The sequence below is a fragment of the Rhineura floridana genome, chromosome 6 (genome assembly GCF_030035675.1).
Source record: "Rhineura floridana isolate rRhiFlo1 chromosome 6, rRhiFlo1.hap2, whole genome shotgun sequence".
Taxonomy (NCBI): domain Eukaryota; kingdom Metazoa; phylum Chordata; class Lepidosauria; order Squamata; family Rhineuridae; genus Rhineura; species Rhineura floridana.
Genome location: NC_084485.1, coordinates 153,116,030 through 153,134,639, shown reverse-complemented (window position 1 = coordinate 153,134,639; position 18,610 = coordinate 153,116,030). Strand labels below are relative to the sequence as shown.

Sequence of the window (18,610 nt, the reverse complement as noted above, 5' to 3'; positions counted from 1 at the left end):
AGGGCAGACTACCAGAGCAACCCAGATCTTGTTTACAATGGGCAGCATTGGTCCCGGACCCCACCTGCAACCAGCAGGCCCAACTTCCCCCCTTTGACTGCTCCAGCCTCTCTGCCATAAATTTGTAAGTGTTATTTCTGCAACTCATGTTGTAACTGCCCCCTCCCTTTAATTGTTCTGTTTATGTGCAGTGGGTTTAAGGTTAGAGATCAAGAGTACAAAAATGCCGAAGTGCCTCCTACTGATTTCTACATGTTTCCATTTTTAAAATTGTTGTAGAGATTATTAGCTCCAGAAACAGTGTTGCCAGAGTAGATAAAAGGTGTTTGTTGCAGGGCTTGATTTCTTAATCTCACCTACATGGGCTTCTGGTGGTGATGAGTGCTACTGGTCAGGGGGCTTTCAGTGAGGAATGGTGGCTGTCACATCTTTCTTGAGAAGAGTAACATGGAAAGCTCTGTAATCTAAGACTGTAAACACACTAGTCGCCAGATCAAAGCATTTCCTCCAGATAACACCTGGAGGGGGAACGGGTTGATCTGGCGATCAGTTGCAAAATCTCTTTTAAGCCATTTTTTTTTAAAAAAATGCACTCAAGCTGCTCCCACCAGGTTTTGCAGTAAAAAAGGGGCGGGTTTGACTAGCATTGTGTGCTCCCATTTTCAGAAGAGAGATGTGGAGACACACTGGAACTGCCAGACCAGTGAGTGTTTTTCTACCCTAAGACCCTAACAGTACAATTCTATGCATGACTGCTCAGGGGTAGATCTCACTTACTCCCAGGTAAGTGTGCACAGATTGCTACCTACATCATGCTGCAATGAAGGGAAAGAGAGGTATGGAGGTAGGCTGTTACACTCAAGTCCCGCTTGTGGGCTTTCCAGAGACATATGGTAGACAGGTTGCTGGATTAGATAGGCCTTTGGTCTGATACAGGAAGGCTGTTATGTTCTTATGTAGGGCTAATAATAGGAAAGGGCATCCAAGACTGAAATAGCGTTGTAAGCGGAATGAAAATGGTGCAGTGAAAATAGCTAGCCAAGGCATGTAGTTTATGTGTTTAAATTATCAGACAGACTTGTAAGAAATAATAATTTCCTTGCACAAGAAAATATTATTGCTCTGTATTTTGTGTGTATGTGTGGGTACAGATGGGCAAGAAATTTGATTCAGTTCAATTAAATTCACACTTTTCAAACCAATAAGAGAATTGAAACAGCCACCATTTGAAATTCACGTTTATTCAAATGTTGCGATGGAGCTCGCCAACCAAACAATTGTTTGTAAAAATGCATATATTAGGGGAAAGTGTGCATAAAAACGAATAAATGAGTGAAAATAACATGAGGAGAAATCGCTTGAAAAAAGGTGTACATTAGTCAAAACTGCCTACAAAAACGTATTTATTTGGAGAAATTTGCACCAAAATGCTGGAGAACTTTCATGAGGATTAAAAAAATGCAAATTGCTGCAGAAATGTGGAGAACTGAATTTAAGACTGGAAAAAGGAGAAAGTGAGAGATCCAAAACTGACAGATCCTCCCATTCCTGGGGGTGGGTGGATGGGGGGAGAATTGAGCAGAAACTAGATTACTGTTACATGGCAGCTGGGACTGTTTACACAAGTCCAGAAAAATTGGTTGAGTCCTTATATAGCCCTTTTAGACATATCTGTTAATGTTGAGGTCACCCAGAAAGCTCAAAATTTGGTATATATGTAGCCCAAGACCCATTGATCAGAAGTAAGTACTCAAAAGGAGATATCTGCACATCTTTTATTAGATGCAGAGGATGTGAATGCATCCCAGAATGGCTAAGGCACTTCCAGGCCATCCAGAAAACCGCAAGATAGAAGTAAACAAGTAAAGTCTTAAAAACTGAACATTTTTGCACCTAGCAGTCAATGTTTACCTCTTCATAGAAGCCAGCATTCCACCACAGAGGAAGCCAAGGCACAAGTGCGACCGAATGTTGGAACGTGGGAGTTCTGCCGCCTTTTCAAGCTTGGATTTAGGGAGGACGTATTTCCACTTGCAGCAAGGAACATGTATCCATGTACAAACTGCATATTTTGCAGAGACAAATACATAAATAAATATCCATTATCTTCATTTTATCTTGTTATGTCATTTTGAGACTTTTTTGTATAAAGTGACTAACACATGTAATACATGATGATGATGATGATGATGATGATAACAACAGTACTATAGCTTTTTAATTAAAATATATATATTTTTTGCTTTTCCTCTAAGGAACTCAAGACAGCAAATATGTTTCCTCCCTTCCATTTCATTTTCAAAACAATTCTGAGGAAGTTTAGGCTGAGAGACAGTGACTGGCCCAAGGTCAACTGGTAAACTTTGCAGCTGAGTAGTACTTCCTGTAGCTACCACATGCTACATATGGCCTTCATATGGTCATGCCACAATATATTTGTGAGGTTTTACTAACAAGGCTGCAGGATTCTTTGGTGTTTTTTGCCACCCTAGATTAACATGATTGCCTCTGAAGTTTAAAACAAGTGACATCCACTTGGAAGGCTAGACCCTCCCCCAGCAGATTTATGAACATCTCATTTTTAAAAAAAATGGGCTTGATCTACAGCACTTTAATATTCTGTTCATTTTAAGTTACTCACTTTGGTTGGGTTGTGCCCTTTTATTTTAGTTTTTTCATGGCTTAACTCTACCCCAGCCCTGTAGACAACCTTCTTTGTTAGCTGGGGCAGCCGCATTTGTAGGTAGGGCATTGGGGGGGGAGGTGCATAGCGCTAGGCAATCTCCCCCCCCCCCGTGGATAAGATGTAACAGCCAGTCCAAAGGAAGGGAAAGGCAGTGACCTTCCCATCACTCCTCCTCCAGAGAGTGTGAACTTACATGAATGACCTTGAATATGCTGAATTGCCTCACTCTTTTTTGAGAGATCCCCAGGAATACCAGCCTCAAAAGCTTAACTTTGTCTACAGCTAAGTCCTGTTTCAGCTGTGGTCTGTCCCTGTGTTGTGATTCTTCATGAACAGAACTACTTTGTTAAAGACAGTGAGTTCCTGAGCTTGGCTTTGATGTTGCATTAGATATCTCAGTTTTAGATTCAACCTGAAAAATCAACTTATCCATACTAGGGTTGTTTTCATCCTTTGCCATCAAGTAATCAAGACCGTGGCGCAGAGTGGTAAGCGGCGGTAACGCAGCCGAAGCTCTGCTCACGGCCAGAGTTCGATTCCAACGGAAGGAGGAAGTCGAATCTCCGGTAAAAGGGGTTGAGGTCCACTCAGCCTTCCATCCATCCGTGGTCGGTAAAATGAGTTCCCGGCATATGCTGGGAGGTAAAGAAAGGCCGGGGAAGGAACTGGCAATCCCACCCCATATATACGGTCTGCCTAGTAAACGTCGCAAGACGTCACCCTAAGAGTCGGAAACAACACGCACTATAAGTGCGGGGACACCTTTACCTTTAATCAAGACAAATAATAGCCAGTGTGATTGTGAGTATAGTGAGCACTTTAAAAGAGTAAAGGGTAGCCATTTTTTCAGATCACTTTATCTCTTTATTTTACCCTTTAGCAATAAGCACCCAGTCCTGCTCTACTCATTATAATAACTGCAGGATAAACAAACTCTTAATTCTTACTGAAGGCAAACAAAAATGCTTCTTTATTGCTGGCTGGGAAGAGAACACAACTGAAACAGAAAAGCACAGCAAAGGAAAGTCCAAGGGATGGAGTCAAACTGTAGCCCATAATACAAAGTTCTAATATTTAGCTCTTTAAATGTTACGTTCCTATGTAGGGTTGCCAGGTCAGAAGCATCCCAAACCCTGAGATTTCAGGGGCGGGCTCTAGTGTTGCCACGAGGGGCGTGCCCTAGTGATATCATGGGGGTGTGCCATAGTGATGTCATTAAGCATGATACATTAAGTATCAACCACAGTTGCTTGGAGCATACCATTCAAACAAAAACATTTCTCTGATTGGAAATTAAGATAGAAATCTTAGCTAAATGAGACTGTTTGTAGGTCCAGCTGAAGTGATGAGATCATTCCTTCTCACCTGCTTAGAGAGCTTGGGTAAGAACTTTTAATCTAGCCTACTTGCTTCTGGCAAGAAAAGTTTAAAAGTCTTCAGGCCAGTCCAGTCACCAGAAAGCCATTGTAGGAAGAAGGGAACCTCGTGTTGTGGAGATGTTAGATGGGAGCACTCAGAAGTAAAGATGGATGCCCCTGAAGGCTGCAATTCTAAACACTAAGGGACTAAGCCCCATAGAATTAAACAAGACTTACTTCTGAGCAGATATTGTTAGGATTGTGCTGTTGGTAAGGCTTGACTAGGGACCCTCTGCAATGATATCCATATCAAAGCAGGGTTGGCAACCCTCTGCCTGGAATGCCCTGTCTGCCTTTTAACATAGCTGTTCCAAACTTCTTTACAGACTTGACCACTGCAGAGAGAGGTTTGAAAAATGAGTCAGAGTTAAGAAGATTCTCTACTCTTTCCTGCCTACTCTGTGGGCTGCTATAAACTCACTTTGACAGCCAACCCAATTCCATTGAATAATAATTGACAGAGAGAAAACACACATGGTTTGGTCTACCTGCACAGATTGGGAACAACAGCAATTGAAGCCACATTTCCCAGTATGTGAATTCTCTTGTACCACTATTGGGCAAGAAACAAACTGTCATGAAACCAACAAGGTGCATCATCAGTGGGTTTAAGGGGTTTTTGCTAACCACATGGAACCACTGTTGTTGCTTCTATGGATGTAAGAACATAAGAACATAAGAAGAGCCTGCTGGATCAGGCCAGTGGCCCATCTAGTCCAGCATCCTGTTCTCACAGTGGCCAACCAGGTGCCTGGGGGAAGCCCGCAAGCAGGACCCGAGTGCAAGAACACTCTCCCCTCCTGAGGCTTCCGGCAACTGGTTTTCAGAAGCATGCTGCCTCTGACTAGGGTGGCACAGCACAGCCATCACGGCTAGTAGCCTTTGATAGCCCTGTCCTCCATGAATTTGTCTAATCTTTTAAAGCCGTCCAAGGTGGTGGCCATTACTGCATCTTGTGGGAGCAAATTCCATAGTTTAACTATGCGCTGAGTAAAGAAGTACTTCCTTTTGTCTGTCCTGAATCTTCCAACATTCAGCTTCTTTGAATGTCCACGAGTTCTAGTATTATGAGAGAGGGAGAAGAACTTTTCTCTGTCCACTTTCTCAATGCCATGCATAATTTTATACACTTCTATCATGTCTCCTCTGACCCGCCTTTTCTCTAAACTAAAAAGCCCCAAATGCTGCAACCTTTCCTCGTAAAGGAGTCGATCCATCCCCTTGATCATTCTGGTTGCCCTCTTCTGAACCTTTTCCAACTCTATAATATCCTTTTTGAGATGAGGCGACCAGAACTGTACACAGTATTTCAAATGCGGCCGCACCATAGATTTATACAACGGCATTATGATATCGGCTGTTTTATTTTCAATACCTTTCCTAATTATCGCTAGCATGGAATTTGCCTTTTTCACAGCTGCCGCACACTGGGTTGACATTTTCATCGTGCTGTCCATTACAACCCCGAGGTCTCTCTCCTGGTCGGTCACCGCCAGTTCAGACCCCATGAGCATATATGTGAAATTAAGATTTTTTGCTCCAATATGCATAATTTTACACTTGTTTATATTGAATTGCATTTGCCATTTTTCCGCCCATTCACTCAGTTTGGAGAGATCTTTTTGGAGCTCTTCACAATCCCTTTTTGTTTTAACAACCCTGAACAATTTAGTGTCGTCAGCAAACTTGGCCACTTCACTGCTCACTCCTAATTCTAGGTCATTAATGAACAAGTTGAAAAGTACAGGTCCCAATACCGATCCTTGAGGGACTCAACTTTCTACAGCCCTCCATTGGGAGAACTGTCCGTTTATTCCTACTCTCTGCTTTTTGCTTCTTAACCAATTCCTTATCCACAAGAGGACCTCTCCTCTTATTCCATGACTGCTAAGCTTCCTCAGAAGTCTTTGGTGAGGTACCTTGTCAAACGCTTTTTGAAAGTCTAAGTACACTACGTCCACTGGATCACCTTTATCTATATGCTTGTTGACACTCTCAAAGAATTCTAATAGGTTACTGAGACAGGACTTTCCCTTGCAGAAGCCATGCTGGCTCTGCTTCAGCAAGGCTTGTTCTTCTATGTGCTTAGTTAATCTAGTTTTAATCATACTTTCTACCAGTTTTCCAGGGACAGAAGTTAAGCTAACCGGCCTGTAATTTCCGGGATCCCCTCTGGATCCCTTTTTGAAGATTGGCGTTGCATTTGCCACTTTCCAGTCCTCAGGCACGGAGGAGGACCCGAGGGACAAGTTACATATTTTAGTTAGCAGATCAGCAATTTCACATTTGAGTTCTTTGAGAACTCTCGGGTGGATGCCATCCGGGCCTGGTGATTTGTCAGTTTTTATATTGTCCATTAAGCCTAGAACTTCCTCTCTCGTTACCACTATTTGTCTCAGTTCCTCAGAATCCCTTCCTGCAAATGTTAGTTCAGGTTCAGGGATCTGCCCTATATCTTCCACTGTGAAGACAGATGCAAAGAATTCATTTAGCTTCTCTGCAATCTCCTTATCGTTCTTTAGTACACCTTTGACTCCCTTATCATCCAAGGGTCCAATCGCCTCCCTAGATGGTCTCCTGCTTTGAATGTATTTATAGAATTGTTTGTTGTTGGTTTTTATGTTCTTAGCAATGTGCTCCTCAAATTCTTTTTTAGCATCCCTTATTGTCTTCTTGCATTTCTTTTGCCAGAGTTTGTGTTCTTTTTTATTTTCTTCATTCGGACAAGACTTCCATTTTCTGAAGGAAGACTTTTTGCCTCTAAGAGCTTCCTTGACTTTGCTCGTTAACCATGCTGGCATCTTCTTGGCCCTGGCGGTACCTTTTCTGATCTGCGGTATGCACTCCAGTTGAACTTCTAATAGAGTGTTTTTAAACAACTTCCAAGCATTTTCGAGTGATGTGACCCTCTGGACTTTGTTTTTCAGCTTTCTTTTTACCAATCCCCTCAATTTTGTGAAGTCAAATGTGACCGTGTTGGATTTTCTTGGCAATTGGCCAGTTACATGTATGTTTAATTTAATAGCACTGTGGTCACTGCTCCCAATCGGTTCAACAACACTTACATCTCGCACCAGGTCCCGGTCTCCACTGAGGATTAAGTCCAGGGTTGCCGTCCCTCTGGTCGGTTCCATGACCAACTGGTCTAGGGAATAGTCATTTAGAATATCTAGAAACTTTGCTTCTTTGTCATGACTGGAACACATGGACACACTTTGTCATGACTGGCCAGTCTATGTCCGGGTAGTTGAAGTCACCCATTACTACCACATTTCCTAGTTTGGATGCTTCCTCAATTTCATATCTCATCTCAAGGTCTCCCTGAGCATTTTGATCAGGGGGACGATACATCGTTCCCAGTATTAAGTCCCTCCTGGGGCACGGTATCACCACCCACAATGATTCTGTGGAGGAGTCTGCCTCTTTTGGGGTTTCGAGCTTGCTGGATTCAATGCCTTCTTTCACGTATAGAGTGACTCCGCCACCAATACGTCCTGCCCTGTCCTTCCGATATAGTTTATATCCAGGGATAACCATATCCCACTGGTTTTCTCCATTCCAACAGGTCTCCGTTATGCTCACTATATCAATGCTCTCCTCTAAGACCAAGCACTCCAGTTCTCCCATCTTGGTTCGGAGGCTCCTAGCATTAGCGTACAGGCACTTGTAAGCAGTGTCTCTCTTCAAGTGTCTTTGGCACTTGTGGTTTGGCCTGTGGTAATTTTGCTCTTCTGAATTTATATCCTGTGCCCCTGCTCTCACAATGCCTACTTCTAGGCCTACCCCTTTTAAAATTTCATCATTTCTTTGGTTTTTATCCCAGGGGGGAGGTTTACTCCGAACCGGACCTTCCTCAGCTCCTGTCGGGTTTCCCCCCTCAGTCAGTTTAAAAGCTGCTCTGCTACCTTTTTAATTTTAAGTGCCAGCAGTCTGGTTCCATTCTGGTTCAAGTGGAGCCCGTCCCTTTTGTACAGGCCCGGCTTGTCCCAAAATGTTCCACAGTGCCTAACAAATCTAAACCCTTCCACCCGACACCATCGTCTCATCCACGCATTGAGACTGCAAAGCTGGGCCTGTCTGGCTGGTCCTGCGCGTGGAACCGGTAGCATTTCAGAGAAAACCACCTAAGGGCATCAGGTCAGAGGTAAATGAAATGCAAATAGAAAAAGAAAAAGACAGTGATGCTTTCCTAAATGCCATACCATACCAACCACAAGATTCCTATGAGTAAGACAGAACACTCAGCATCCCACAACCAGTCAGGGTTCCTAACTAAAACTAAAACAAATCCTGGCAGCCAATCAGCCAAGGTCACAGAAATCCCCATCCAGCACAACCTGATCCAGGTGCTGCAGTTAGTGTAAATGCTGCGGCACGATTGCTGACATGAGTGAGACCCCATCAGCATATAATACCTCTACTCTGAAATCTGCACTGGTTGCCAATTTGCTACCAAGCCAAATTCAAGGTGTGCTTTCCATGTTACGGGTTCCACATAATACCTGTCTTTAACTGTTTTTGCCAATAATGTCATTGCTTTAATTCCTTCTATAAACCACTTTGAGGTTTTTTACAATAAAGCGGTATATAAATGATGTAAATAAAATAAATAAATAAATTTTGGAGTCGCTGTGGCCCGTGGGTCTCTTTCCTCTTTTGTACCAAGTCAGGCCTTTTGGTACCATCTAGCTCAGTACTGATGACGTGGACTAGCATTGGCTCTCCAGGATTCCAGGCAATAATCTCTTCCAGAGAATGAATTTTGGACCTTTGTATGCAAAGCATGTGCCCTACCACTGAGCTACAGCCCTGTTTAAAAATATATCTTTTAAAATTGTTGTTTTCAATTCACTAAGGAATGCACAGCATACTAGGGCAGATGCACACCATTCATTTAAAGCACATTCAACATACATTTGAAGCACATGAATCCCACTACAGAATCCTGGGAACTGTAGTTTGTTAAGGGTAGTGGGAACTATAACTGTGAGGGGGAAACTTCACTTCCCAGGATTCTTTGGGGGAAGTCATGTGCTTTAAATGCGAGTTGGATGTGCTTTAAATGTATTATGTGGATCTGCATTTCTTCATAAACTTTGCCTGCATATAAATCATTTTAATTAAAATTTAAAATGAAAATAAGCTTCAAAGTTTACTGGGTGACCATGGGCTACATACCATCTCTCAGCCTAATCTGCCCCTCAGGGTGAAAACAACAGAGGGGAACCATGACCACTCCAAGGTAGAAGGAAACACTTAAAATGTATAGGAAATAATAATTTGTAAATAATAATTTACAACCATAGTGTGAAATCAGATATTATCAAAACATAGCATGAAGAAATATTTATATAAGCATGAATGTCAAGGATGTTTATTATTTGCACAACACAAAAAGGTATATATAGTTCAATCCTATGCATATTTACTCAGAAGCAAGTCCCAATGTATTCAATGGGGCTTACTTAGACAGGGAAGCGTGCACAGGACTGCAATTCAATGATACGGAACTTTACTCACCCAATCCAAAATTCAGAATCATTCTACTTTAAGCTGTTTTGCAACTGTTTTATATTTGTTTTATGGTTATTGGATTTTAAATAGCTTTACTTCTTGTTGTGAACTGCCTTGGTTTCCAACCCTACTTACCTCACAGAGTTTTTGGAAATATTCCATGTACACACACACTGGAGATATAAAAATACATACACCCCACATAATAGTTTATTGTCAAAACTAGTTGGCCATTGCAGAACATTTTTTACAAAAATAAGTATTAGTTTCCTGCCAAATAAAAGCAGTGACACTTAAGTAAGCCCTGCCTAACTGCTTAAAAAATAAAAGGATCAGAGGGGGAGAGAAAGATTTACAACACAATTCTTTTCCATGTTCACTCAAAAGTCCCACTGATTTTCAGCACAATCCTAACTACATCTACTCAAAAGTAAGTCCTACTGAATTCAATGGAGTTAATTCCCAGGTATGTGGAATTAGCATTGCAGCTTTACTCCCAGAAAAAAATCATGTTGGGAAGGTTTTCAAAACAGATTATGAATATGACAAATAAACTGCCCTCTTCAACAGTCCAGTAAAATTTAAACTTGTTTGACTCCTTAATTAGAAAAGTATAACACTGCAGCATGCACACTTTTAAAAACTTCTGTTCAAAAATTATTTGAAAGACAAAGTGTAATATGCCATTTTTGTAAGTAATTAAAAAAACCCTGCACATACTTTTATGACTACCAAGATCCTGCTGTGATCTTCTGTTGTAGTGCAATCCTGTGCATGTTTACTCAGAAGCAAGTTCCAATCCTGTACAAAGAAAGTACTTTTCATGCTCCTGAAAGCTATATATTTACTGAATTCCCGATGTGAGACAAGCAGGAAAAGGAAACTGTTCTCAAAACTTGAAATGGGGTTTAGTTATTGCTACTGTCAATCACAAACCTGACTTCACTTATTAGCTAAAAACCTGAAAGGGTAGGATTAGAGCAGCCGGTAGTAACAGAAGTTGCAGGGTGGTGGTGGCTGACATTTTGGCTTATATAATTTGAACCAGACCACCTAGAAACTTATTTTTTTTAAATTAAAGCTAAGAGTCTGGAGAATAAGGTGACTCATCCGGAGACCTGGAGAGGACTCCCAAAAATCGGAGTCTATGGGCGAAAACTGGAGACCTGGCAACCCTATATACAGGCTGTGTTTTTCAGGATTAGTCAAGTAATGATAGCTTGATTGTGATGATGAAAAAATTACTCTCAGTCAGGGAAAGTCTTGAGTGAGCAGACTTTTTGGGACTCCTCCAGATGAGGCTTTTGTTGTGCACTCACCCTACTTACTCTCTGAATTTTTCAGAGGATCTTATTCTTAAGTTGCTCCTGTTTTTAAAACGAGCTGTTTTTCTTTAAATGGAGGCTGTAATTGTTTGTCATGTCAGAAATTAAAAAGACAAATTCTCCAAAAAAATCTTGGGGGGAGCAGTTTTGGGGGGGGCAATGCCCCCATCCCTTCCCAGCTACAGGCCTGCCTCACTCTCTCTAGTATCCTGGAGTGCAACTCTGTGTTTATTTTATAGGTTTTTTTTTAAAGAAGTCATATTCTCTCTTGAACTAAGTCTGCCCTCTAGTGGTCATTTATAATACTGCTAATTAGTTTACTGTCTTTAATGGTTTTCAGTCAGTACAAACCTTTGTGTTGAAGATCACCCGCAACCATCCCTAGTTAGGGGTGAAGTTGTATGTGGGGGTCATCGACCCCTTACTGTTTTGGGATCAGGGTTCCAGCCAGGTCACTAAGTATGAGTCACTCATCATTAAAGGGGAGCATGTTAGCCACTGAGAAAAGTCATTTTCCTTTTGTGCTGATTGGAGCCAAACAGAGTGTAAGGAAGTAAGTCAGCCACTGAGAAGCCTCTTCTCAGTAGCTAATACACATCCTCCCCTTTCCTGCTGATTGGCCCTTAGGGATGTCTGTTGTAATGGCGTGTGGACTCATAGATGTTGTGGAGAGCAAGGGAGACAAGGGAAAGTGGAAAAGGGGGAGTGGCTGTGAGGGGCCCTGGTGTGGCTATTATGATGGGACCCTGCACTTCTGAATTTGCCACTACACTACTGTCCTCATTCATGGTTACCTTTACCCCAATCTATTTTTTTTTGTAGCTCACACGAGGGTAATTAATTTGATTCTATTTAACCCAGTGCCAGTGTGGTGTAGTGGTTAAGGTGTTGGACTACAACCTGGGAGACCAGGATTTGAATCCCCACACAGCCATGAAGCTCACTGGGTGACCTTGGGCCAGTCACTGCCTCTCAGCCTCATGAAAACCCTCTTCATAGGGTCGCCATAAGTCGGAATCGACTTGAAGGCAGTACACTTACATTTTTTAACCCACACCTCTTCATTATTTCGGGTGTTAGTGCTCTTTGGACTCCTCTCTTTCCTGCTATACTTTATGTTGGGAATGACTATGGTGAATAAGGTGGAATGTGAAGGGGTGGGTTTTATAAGGGTACTGTAGCTTTCAAACTATGTTCTAAGGATTTTATGAAAGGTTATTAAGTGTTCCACAGTCAGAAGATCAGTCATGATGGTTCTGTTTCTCAGTTTCCCATTTTTAGATTAAGTTCTCCATATTTCTGCAGCAATTCTGCAGAAGAGAAAGTAAGCCAAGTGCAGGTGTTCTTGCAACACTGTAATGGGAAAAACCACAAGGTGGAATTCTCCCTTCCCCCTGCCCAAGTTTTGAAGATACAGAAGATCTCTTGGAGGCTGGGCCTGGCAACCAAGAGGTCTTCTGTGTCTTTAAAAATTGTGCAGGGGGAAGGGAGAATTCCACCTTGTGTTTTTTCCCGTTATAGTGTTGCAATAACACCTGTACTTGGCTGACTTTCTCTTCTCCTAAAGATACGGGATCAGGATCAGGCCCTGAGCCTGGCAACCCTAAGTCCAACAGTTATTATCAGTACCTTATCTGAACTGTGTGTGTGAGAGCATGCCTTAGAATTGCCTGCAATGTGCACAGGTTCCACAAATTTTCCTTGTGGCAAGAGTTTTTCCACCATCTGGCATTCCTACAAATGGCTCATTCTTCCCAGTTGCCACTAATTTCACTGCTTGTATTTGGTATATCGTATTACACCCTGCCTTTGCCTTTTCATCTAGCTTTTTCCAATGAGAGAGACTTCAGTATTAAACGGCTCCATGCATTTCTTGCAAATGGCCTTAAAATGTATTCCTGGGCAAAGAACATGTGGAGGAGCATCAGCATATTGTTGGATACTCAACACAGACATCTATTTATTCTTTTATGAATGAACATTTGTAACATTTGTTCAAGAGTTGTAGCAGTCCTCCTATATACTGTACATTTGTAATTCACTGTACACCTCTACAAAATATTTGATCAATTTCACTGCGTATGTATACATTCTTGGTCTTGATAAAGAGGATGTCACCCTGGAAGTCCTCACCGGGTATCCTTTCACGTCTCCCAATGCTCTGGTGGTGCTGCTTGTGGTGAGCTGGATCTCGCATTGGCAGCACTACAAAGCTGAGGGGCACCTTTACAGCAGCTCGGGCAATGCCCCTCCAGAGCCAAATCCCACTCACTTTCCCATTCTGCACTCTGTAGAAGTTGAATGCACTTGCCCGAAACTCCTGTTTTTGGAAGTTTTCTCTTGCAGAAGATGCTGCTGTGAATGCACACACACTTCCCTTTTTCTCCTGTGTGTTGCCTCAGGGTTGGCACAAGGTGCTTTGCAGCCTGAGGCAAAGGACAAGATGGCGCCCCCTCCTATTCCATGTGCAGAAGCTGTCTAGACTGGTAGTTGAATCTCACTTTGACATTGGCCATTGAGCAGTGTCTTGCACTGCACCCACGGGCAGCAAGCTAGCTTAGGGGATTCAGGGAGGGCCACAAGACACATATAGCTCTTTCCCTCCTACTGCCACACCATGCCTCAGCGTGTGCTGCCGGAGGGAGCTGTCTGACTCTGCCAAATGGTAGGGCTAGCCCTGTATTGCCTCCAGGACTGCAGACAAAGCTCTGCCATTTCCCCCCAGTTTTACTGGGATTGGATAAAAATCTGTGTCCCAGAACCTATCAGCGGACAGCATTTTGTGACTTTGTAGGATGCTGCTAAAGGCTGTTCCCAACCAATCCATGTGCTGCAAAGTGTCTGGCATCTGTACAGCGACTGACTCAGTCACATGGCAAGATAGGGGTTGGCTGGAGGAAGAGTGGGAGGGAAACCCTGGCAGTCACAGCTGCAGACACAGCTGCAGACACAGCTCCCCAAAATTACTTCTGCTGTTCAGTTACCTGCTCATTTTTAGAATCAGATTTGTGGAAGAGAGGAAGAGCATGGGCAGTGAGTATAGCATTAGGGAGATAAGTAGAGTGAGTTAATGAATGAATAATTTAAGAATAAAAAAACCCTTCTTAGTCATCTTTCAAAATAATAGTTACCTTCCCTTAAATATCTTAGGGAGTACAATCCATGCTGTATAAGATTCCTACCTGCCATCCATCATTCTGCACCAATGGTGTGTCTCTTCAAAAGTGTCTAATATGGCATTATCCTTCACCTCAGACCACCTGGAACTTGTGGCCAGGCTCAGTGACTTCAGAATGATGGCTTGGGGACTGGAGAACAATCCCCCTCCCCCTGAAGAAAGGCTGAAGCAGTTGAAAGCTTTTTAGTTAGAAAACAGCAAGTACAGGGGAAAGTAGCCATGATGGTAGGCCACCATCATGGCTACTAATGTTGTCATGAGAAGAAATAGTGATTCAGACCATTTATTTACCTGCAACCCAAACCTCTTTGGTCATGGTCGAAAAGCTACCACTCAACATTTCTTTTGCACATATTTATCCTTATCACTCCCTTTCCACTCTTTCTATTCTCTTCCCTCTGTTTACTCCTCCACAGTAAAAATGTGTGTTCAATTTACACCTATAAGCACAGCAGTAGATTGCTCCAGGCGATATTAAGGCACGTCAACAGAAAACAATGTGACCTTGTACTGAAGAGGTGCTTATCTCATTCAACATTTACATGATGGTGGTCCTCTCATAAATTACTGTGTCCTGAATTCAGAAAATTCAGAATGCAGTAATTTGCATTTTTTACATTAGGGAGCTTATTTCACTATATTTATAAAATATGGAAGCATCAACACATAGTTCCTTATTTTCCTTTGCTTATTAGAACAGCCAGATTAATCTCATCATTTGAGCAGATGAAAGTATACTGTGCCAGAGATGCATGAATGATTCTGTTAGTGGTTTAGTAAAACAATCCAAGCCTTCCATCCTTCCCTTTGCCACTTTTGCCTCTAGTACAGCTTATGAGGGGAGTGTCAGCTCTATCTAAACAAAAGGAACAGTAAGAAGGACTGCAGTGGAAGTCAGAAGTAGCAATGGGTGAGAAAATAGATTCAGCTCACATTTCAGACCAAATCGATCAAATTCACACCTTCTAAAACAATATGAGAACCAAAAACACAACAATCCTTCAAAAGTCACACTTAATCAAATTTTTCAATGCAATTTGTCAACCAAACAACCTTTACAAAAAACTGAATTTAAGACTGGCAAAATGAGAAACTGAGAGAACCGAAATGGACAGATCTTTCCATCTCTAGCCAGAACCCCGAGAGGCCAGGTGAACAAATGTAACCCCATTGGGGCTAGTGGGGTGGGGTGCAGGCATCATTTTATACACCTCTCTTCTTATAAAGTGGGCTACAGTGATGCTAAGGCATTTAATCTCTGTGATATATTTATAGTTACTCCATCTTTCTTCCAATATATTTTCATGTTATTAACATCTCATTATTATAATCTGACTTTCAAAAACTAGGTATATGGTATACAACTGACTATCCAAAAGGTACATGAGGTAAGGAGGAATGGCTGGATCAGGATTTTTGACATCACGAAGACTGGCAGAGTGGAAGATAGATATGGCTGGCTCACAGGGCACAAGCTCTTTTGGAAGTTCTTTTGGAGTAAACGCCATTGGGATGAATGGAAGCTGCAAGAACTTTGGAGTGGATAGGGTCTCATGTTAATTAGCTGAAGGGGAGGCTGATATGTGGAGTTTGCACATTAGGTCCAAATGCCATTGGTCTGCCCTGCTTACCAGCCAGTAATCTCAGGTATTATGTATGCAATCAGCACATGTATAGGTAGTGTGTATGGTAGTCACCTTTTTCTCTGGCAGAGTTTCTGTGCCTGTAACTGTTGGTTTACACTTGACAGTCAGTAATGTGACAGCTGAGGTTTTTTCCTGGTGACAATTTTGAACAGTGTAGAAAATAAATCCCCCTCAAGGTTTTTCCCTTAAAGATTTTTTGTACTTCTGCAAACCGTGGGGTGTCCCTAAAGTTGCTCTTCTCTCCCTTTTGTGTGCTGATGGTGCCGTGTTGGTTCCATAAGGATCCACATAACCTCTGATCTTCAGAAATAGAGGAAATGATACCTAAAGGTGCACCTGAAGTGATGGAATATGAGTAACAGCCAGGGATGAGCCTTACTTTCAGGTAAGCTGTGCATAGGATTGAAGCTCTACAAAACAAATGTATTCATGTTCCTTCAGAAGTAACCCTGCTGTATTCAGTAAGTGTGTTTAACATTGCAGTCTACGAGTGAATAGACCGACAGCACTAAAGCCCATCCTGTACTCGGGCAGAAAATCTACTCAGTTCATTAGCACTTGCTGTCAAGTAAGAGTGCTCCAGAATTGCAGCCACACAAACCTGGCCCTATGCAGAATTAGGACTAGCCTACGGACTTATGTTCTCCTGCTTTATGGTCACCTATGTTTGATAAGCCTAAAAGAAAAAAAAATGATCTGCCTTCAAGTCGATTCCGAGTTATGGGCGACCCTACGAAGAGGGTTTTCATGGTAAGCGGTATTCAGAGGGGGTTTACCATTGCCTTCCTCTGAGGATCAGTGACTGGCCCAAGGTCGCCCAGCGCGCTTCATGGCTGTGTGGGGATCGTAGTCCAACACTCTAACTCTAACTTAAATTAACACGCTTACCCAGCTGTACGGTGGGTAGCAAAGCCGTAAGGTTTGATAGGCCATTGTGGTTGCTAGGTTACCCGGCCTTTTGCTCCTTATGCGCAGGCGCATTACCTTTTACCTTATCGCTGACGCAGCCAACACGGATAAAACCATAGACAGACTGACGTTCTCCAAGAGCGCACGCGTACTTGGTTGTACACTCCTTCCCTAGAGGGTGTGTGTTAATAAAGTTTCAACAAGGAGGTATTTTTCTTTCTCCCTCTCCCTCTCAACCCCCGCCCCTTCCGTTTATGGATGGGAGGCGGCCAGTGGGATTCTAGGAGCCAATCAGATTCCCATACGAAGAACGGGGCGGGGGCGGGGGAGGGGGCGGGGGAGGGGGACTATGACGACGAAGGTGAGAGTTTTTATTTTCCTTGTTGAAGCTTTATTGTTTCCCTCTTCCCGCAGACAATTTTCCATGCTAAGGGGAACTGATGCGCTAACTGAAACGGGCAGGCGATTCGGCATTGCTGCCGCTGCCGCCTTCGCGCTTGAGCCAGGTCGGCCTCGGGATGTCAGGAAACCGGCAGTCGCCACAGCACCCTCCGCCTGGGTCGGGCGCCGCGGCCCCCCTCGGATCGTCTTCCTCCTCCTCCGCCGTCTCCTCAGTCACCACCTCGGCCTCTTCGGGCACTGCGGCGGCGCCGGGCTCTTCCTCCTCCACCTCGGCGGGGCTTGGGGTCCCCGCGCGGCCTGTGTTGGTGGCTCCCGCCGTCTCTGGCTCTTCTAGCGGTGGCCTTTCGCGGCTAGCGGGGGCGGCCCGAGCCGGTGCGGGGAGCGGTGCAACCAGCGGGGGCACAAGTGGCAGTAGGAAGAGGCCGCTGCTTACCCCGCTCTGCAATGGCCTCCTGAACTCCTACGAGGACAAAAGCAACGACTTCGTTTGGTGAGTTGCGAGTGATGGGTAGGGGAGTCTGCAGTTAATCGTAGCACATCTGTGGGGTGTGTGTGTGAGAGAAAGAAAGAATAATTATTATTTATACTTGGTAGTGACTCGAGACATTTCCAAGAGTTCAAAGTGCATCGTAGGGTTTCTCTCCAGTTCGTAACATGGAGATAATAGTATTGCCCCACCTTACAGGATTGTTATTAAAATAAGCAGTATTCACATGAATACATGTGAAATCTGAACACCCAAGAAAAGTGCTAAATGCTCAGAATTTTTACAACATTTTAAGGTAGATCAGTGTTAGACTGGGGACAGGGTTGTCTCCAAAAGGTTAGATAGGGCTTTGTTCTGATTCGGCGTGGCTCTTATATTCCTAATGGGGCTTGCCTAAGGCTTGGATTCCTGCATTGAGAAGGGGTTGGACTCGATGGCCTTATAGGCCCCTTCCAACTCTACTATTCTATGATTCTGATGAGACTGCCCAGTGAGTTCATGGCCAAGGAGAGATTTGAACTAAGGACTTTTCAGCTCATTCTCTGTAGGGCAATTCTATGCATATTTACTTGTTCAGTGGGGTTTATTTGTTAGTAATTGTGCCTAGGATTGCAACCACCAGTTTTGGAACAAGCCAGGATCTTAAACTACAGTTTGAAGTTTGTTTTAGACCATGGCATGTTCTGAAGTTGATAACTATAGTTCTTTGTTTGAATGAAACAGGAAACTAAAGTTAATTTGAGGTTTCTGTATTGCAGTCAATGTATTGTATGCAATGAAATCGAAGTAGTGTCCCTGAGATCTGCCTCCATACTTGAGGACTGGAAAGTGACCAATGTAACACCATTGTTTAAAAAAGGATGTTGGGGGGGGGTCTTGGAAATTACAGGCCAGCTGGCTTAATGTCAGTCCCAGGAAAACTGGTAGAAAGTATTGTTAAAGATAAATTAACCAAGCATATAGAAGAACAAGCCTTGTCTCACCAACCTATTGGAGTTCTTTGAGAGTGTCAACAAGTATATAGATAGAGGTGATCTGGTTGACA

The 18,610-nt window shown here is 43.1% G+C and overlaps 1 protein-coding gene across 4 annotated transcripts in view; it reads left to right on the top strand.

The window, feature by feature from the left end:
* Positions 1 to 16,786: 16,786 nt before the first annotated feature.
* The window catches only part of COP1 (COP1 E3 ubiquitin ligase), a 215,337-nt gene continuing 213,513 nt past the window's right edge, over positions 16,787 to 18,610 (top strand). For 3 of the 4 annotated variants that reach the window (XM_061634174.1, XM_061634173.1, XM_061634175.1), the window contains exon 1: positions 17,025 to 17,568. In XM_061634174.1, coding sequence (XP_061490158.1) covers positions 17,195 to 17,568 — 374 coding nt within the window. In that variant the 5' untranslated portion in view covers positions 17,025 to 17,194. Of the gene's footprint in view, positions 16,884 to 17,024; positions 17,569 to 18,610 lie in introns of those variants that run through there. The other variant, XM_061634172.1, reaches the window with a different exon arrangement.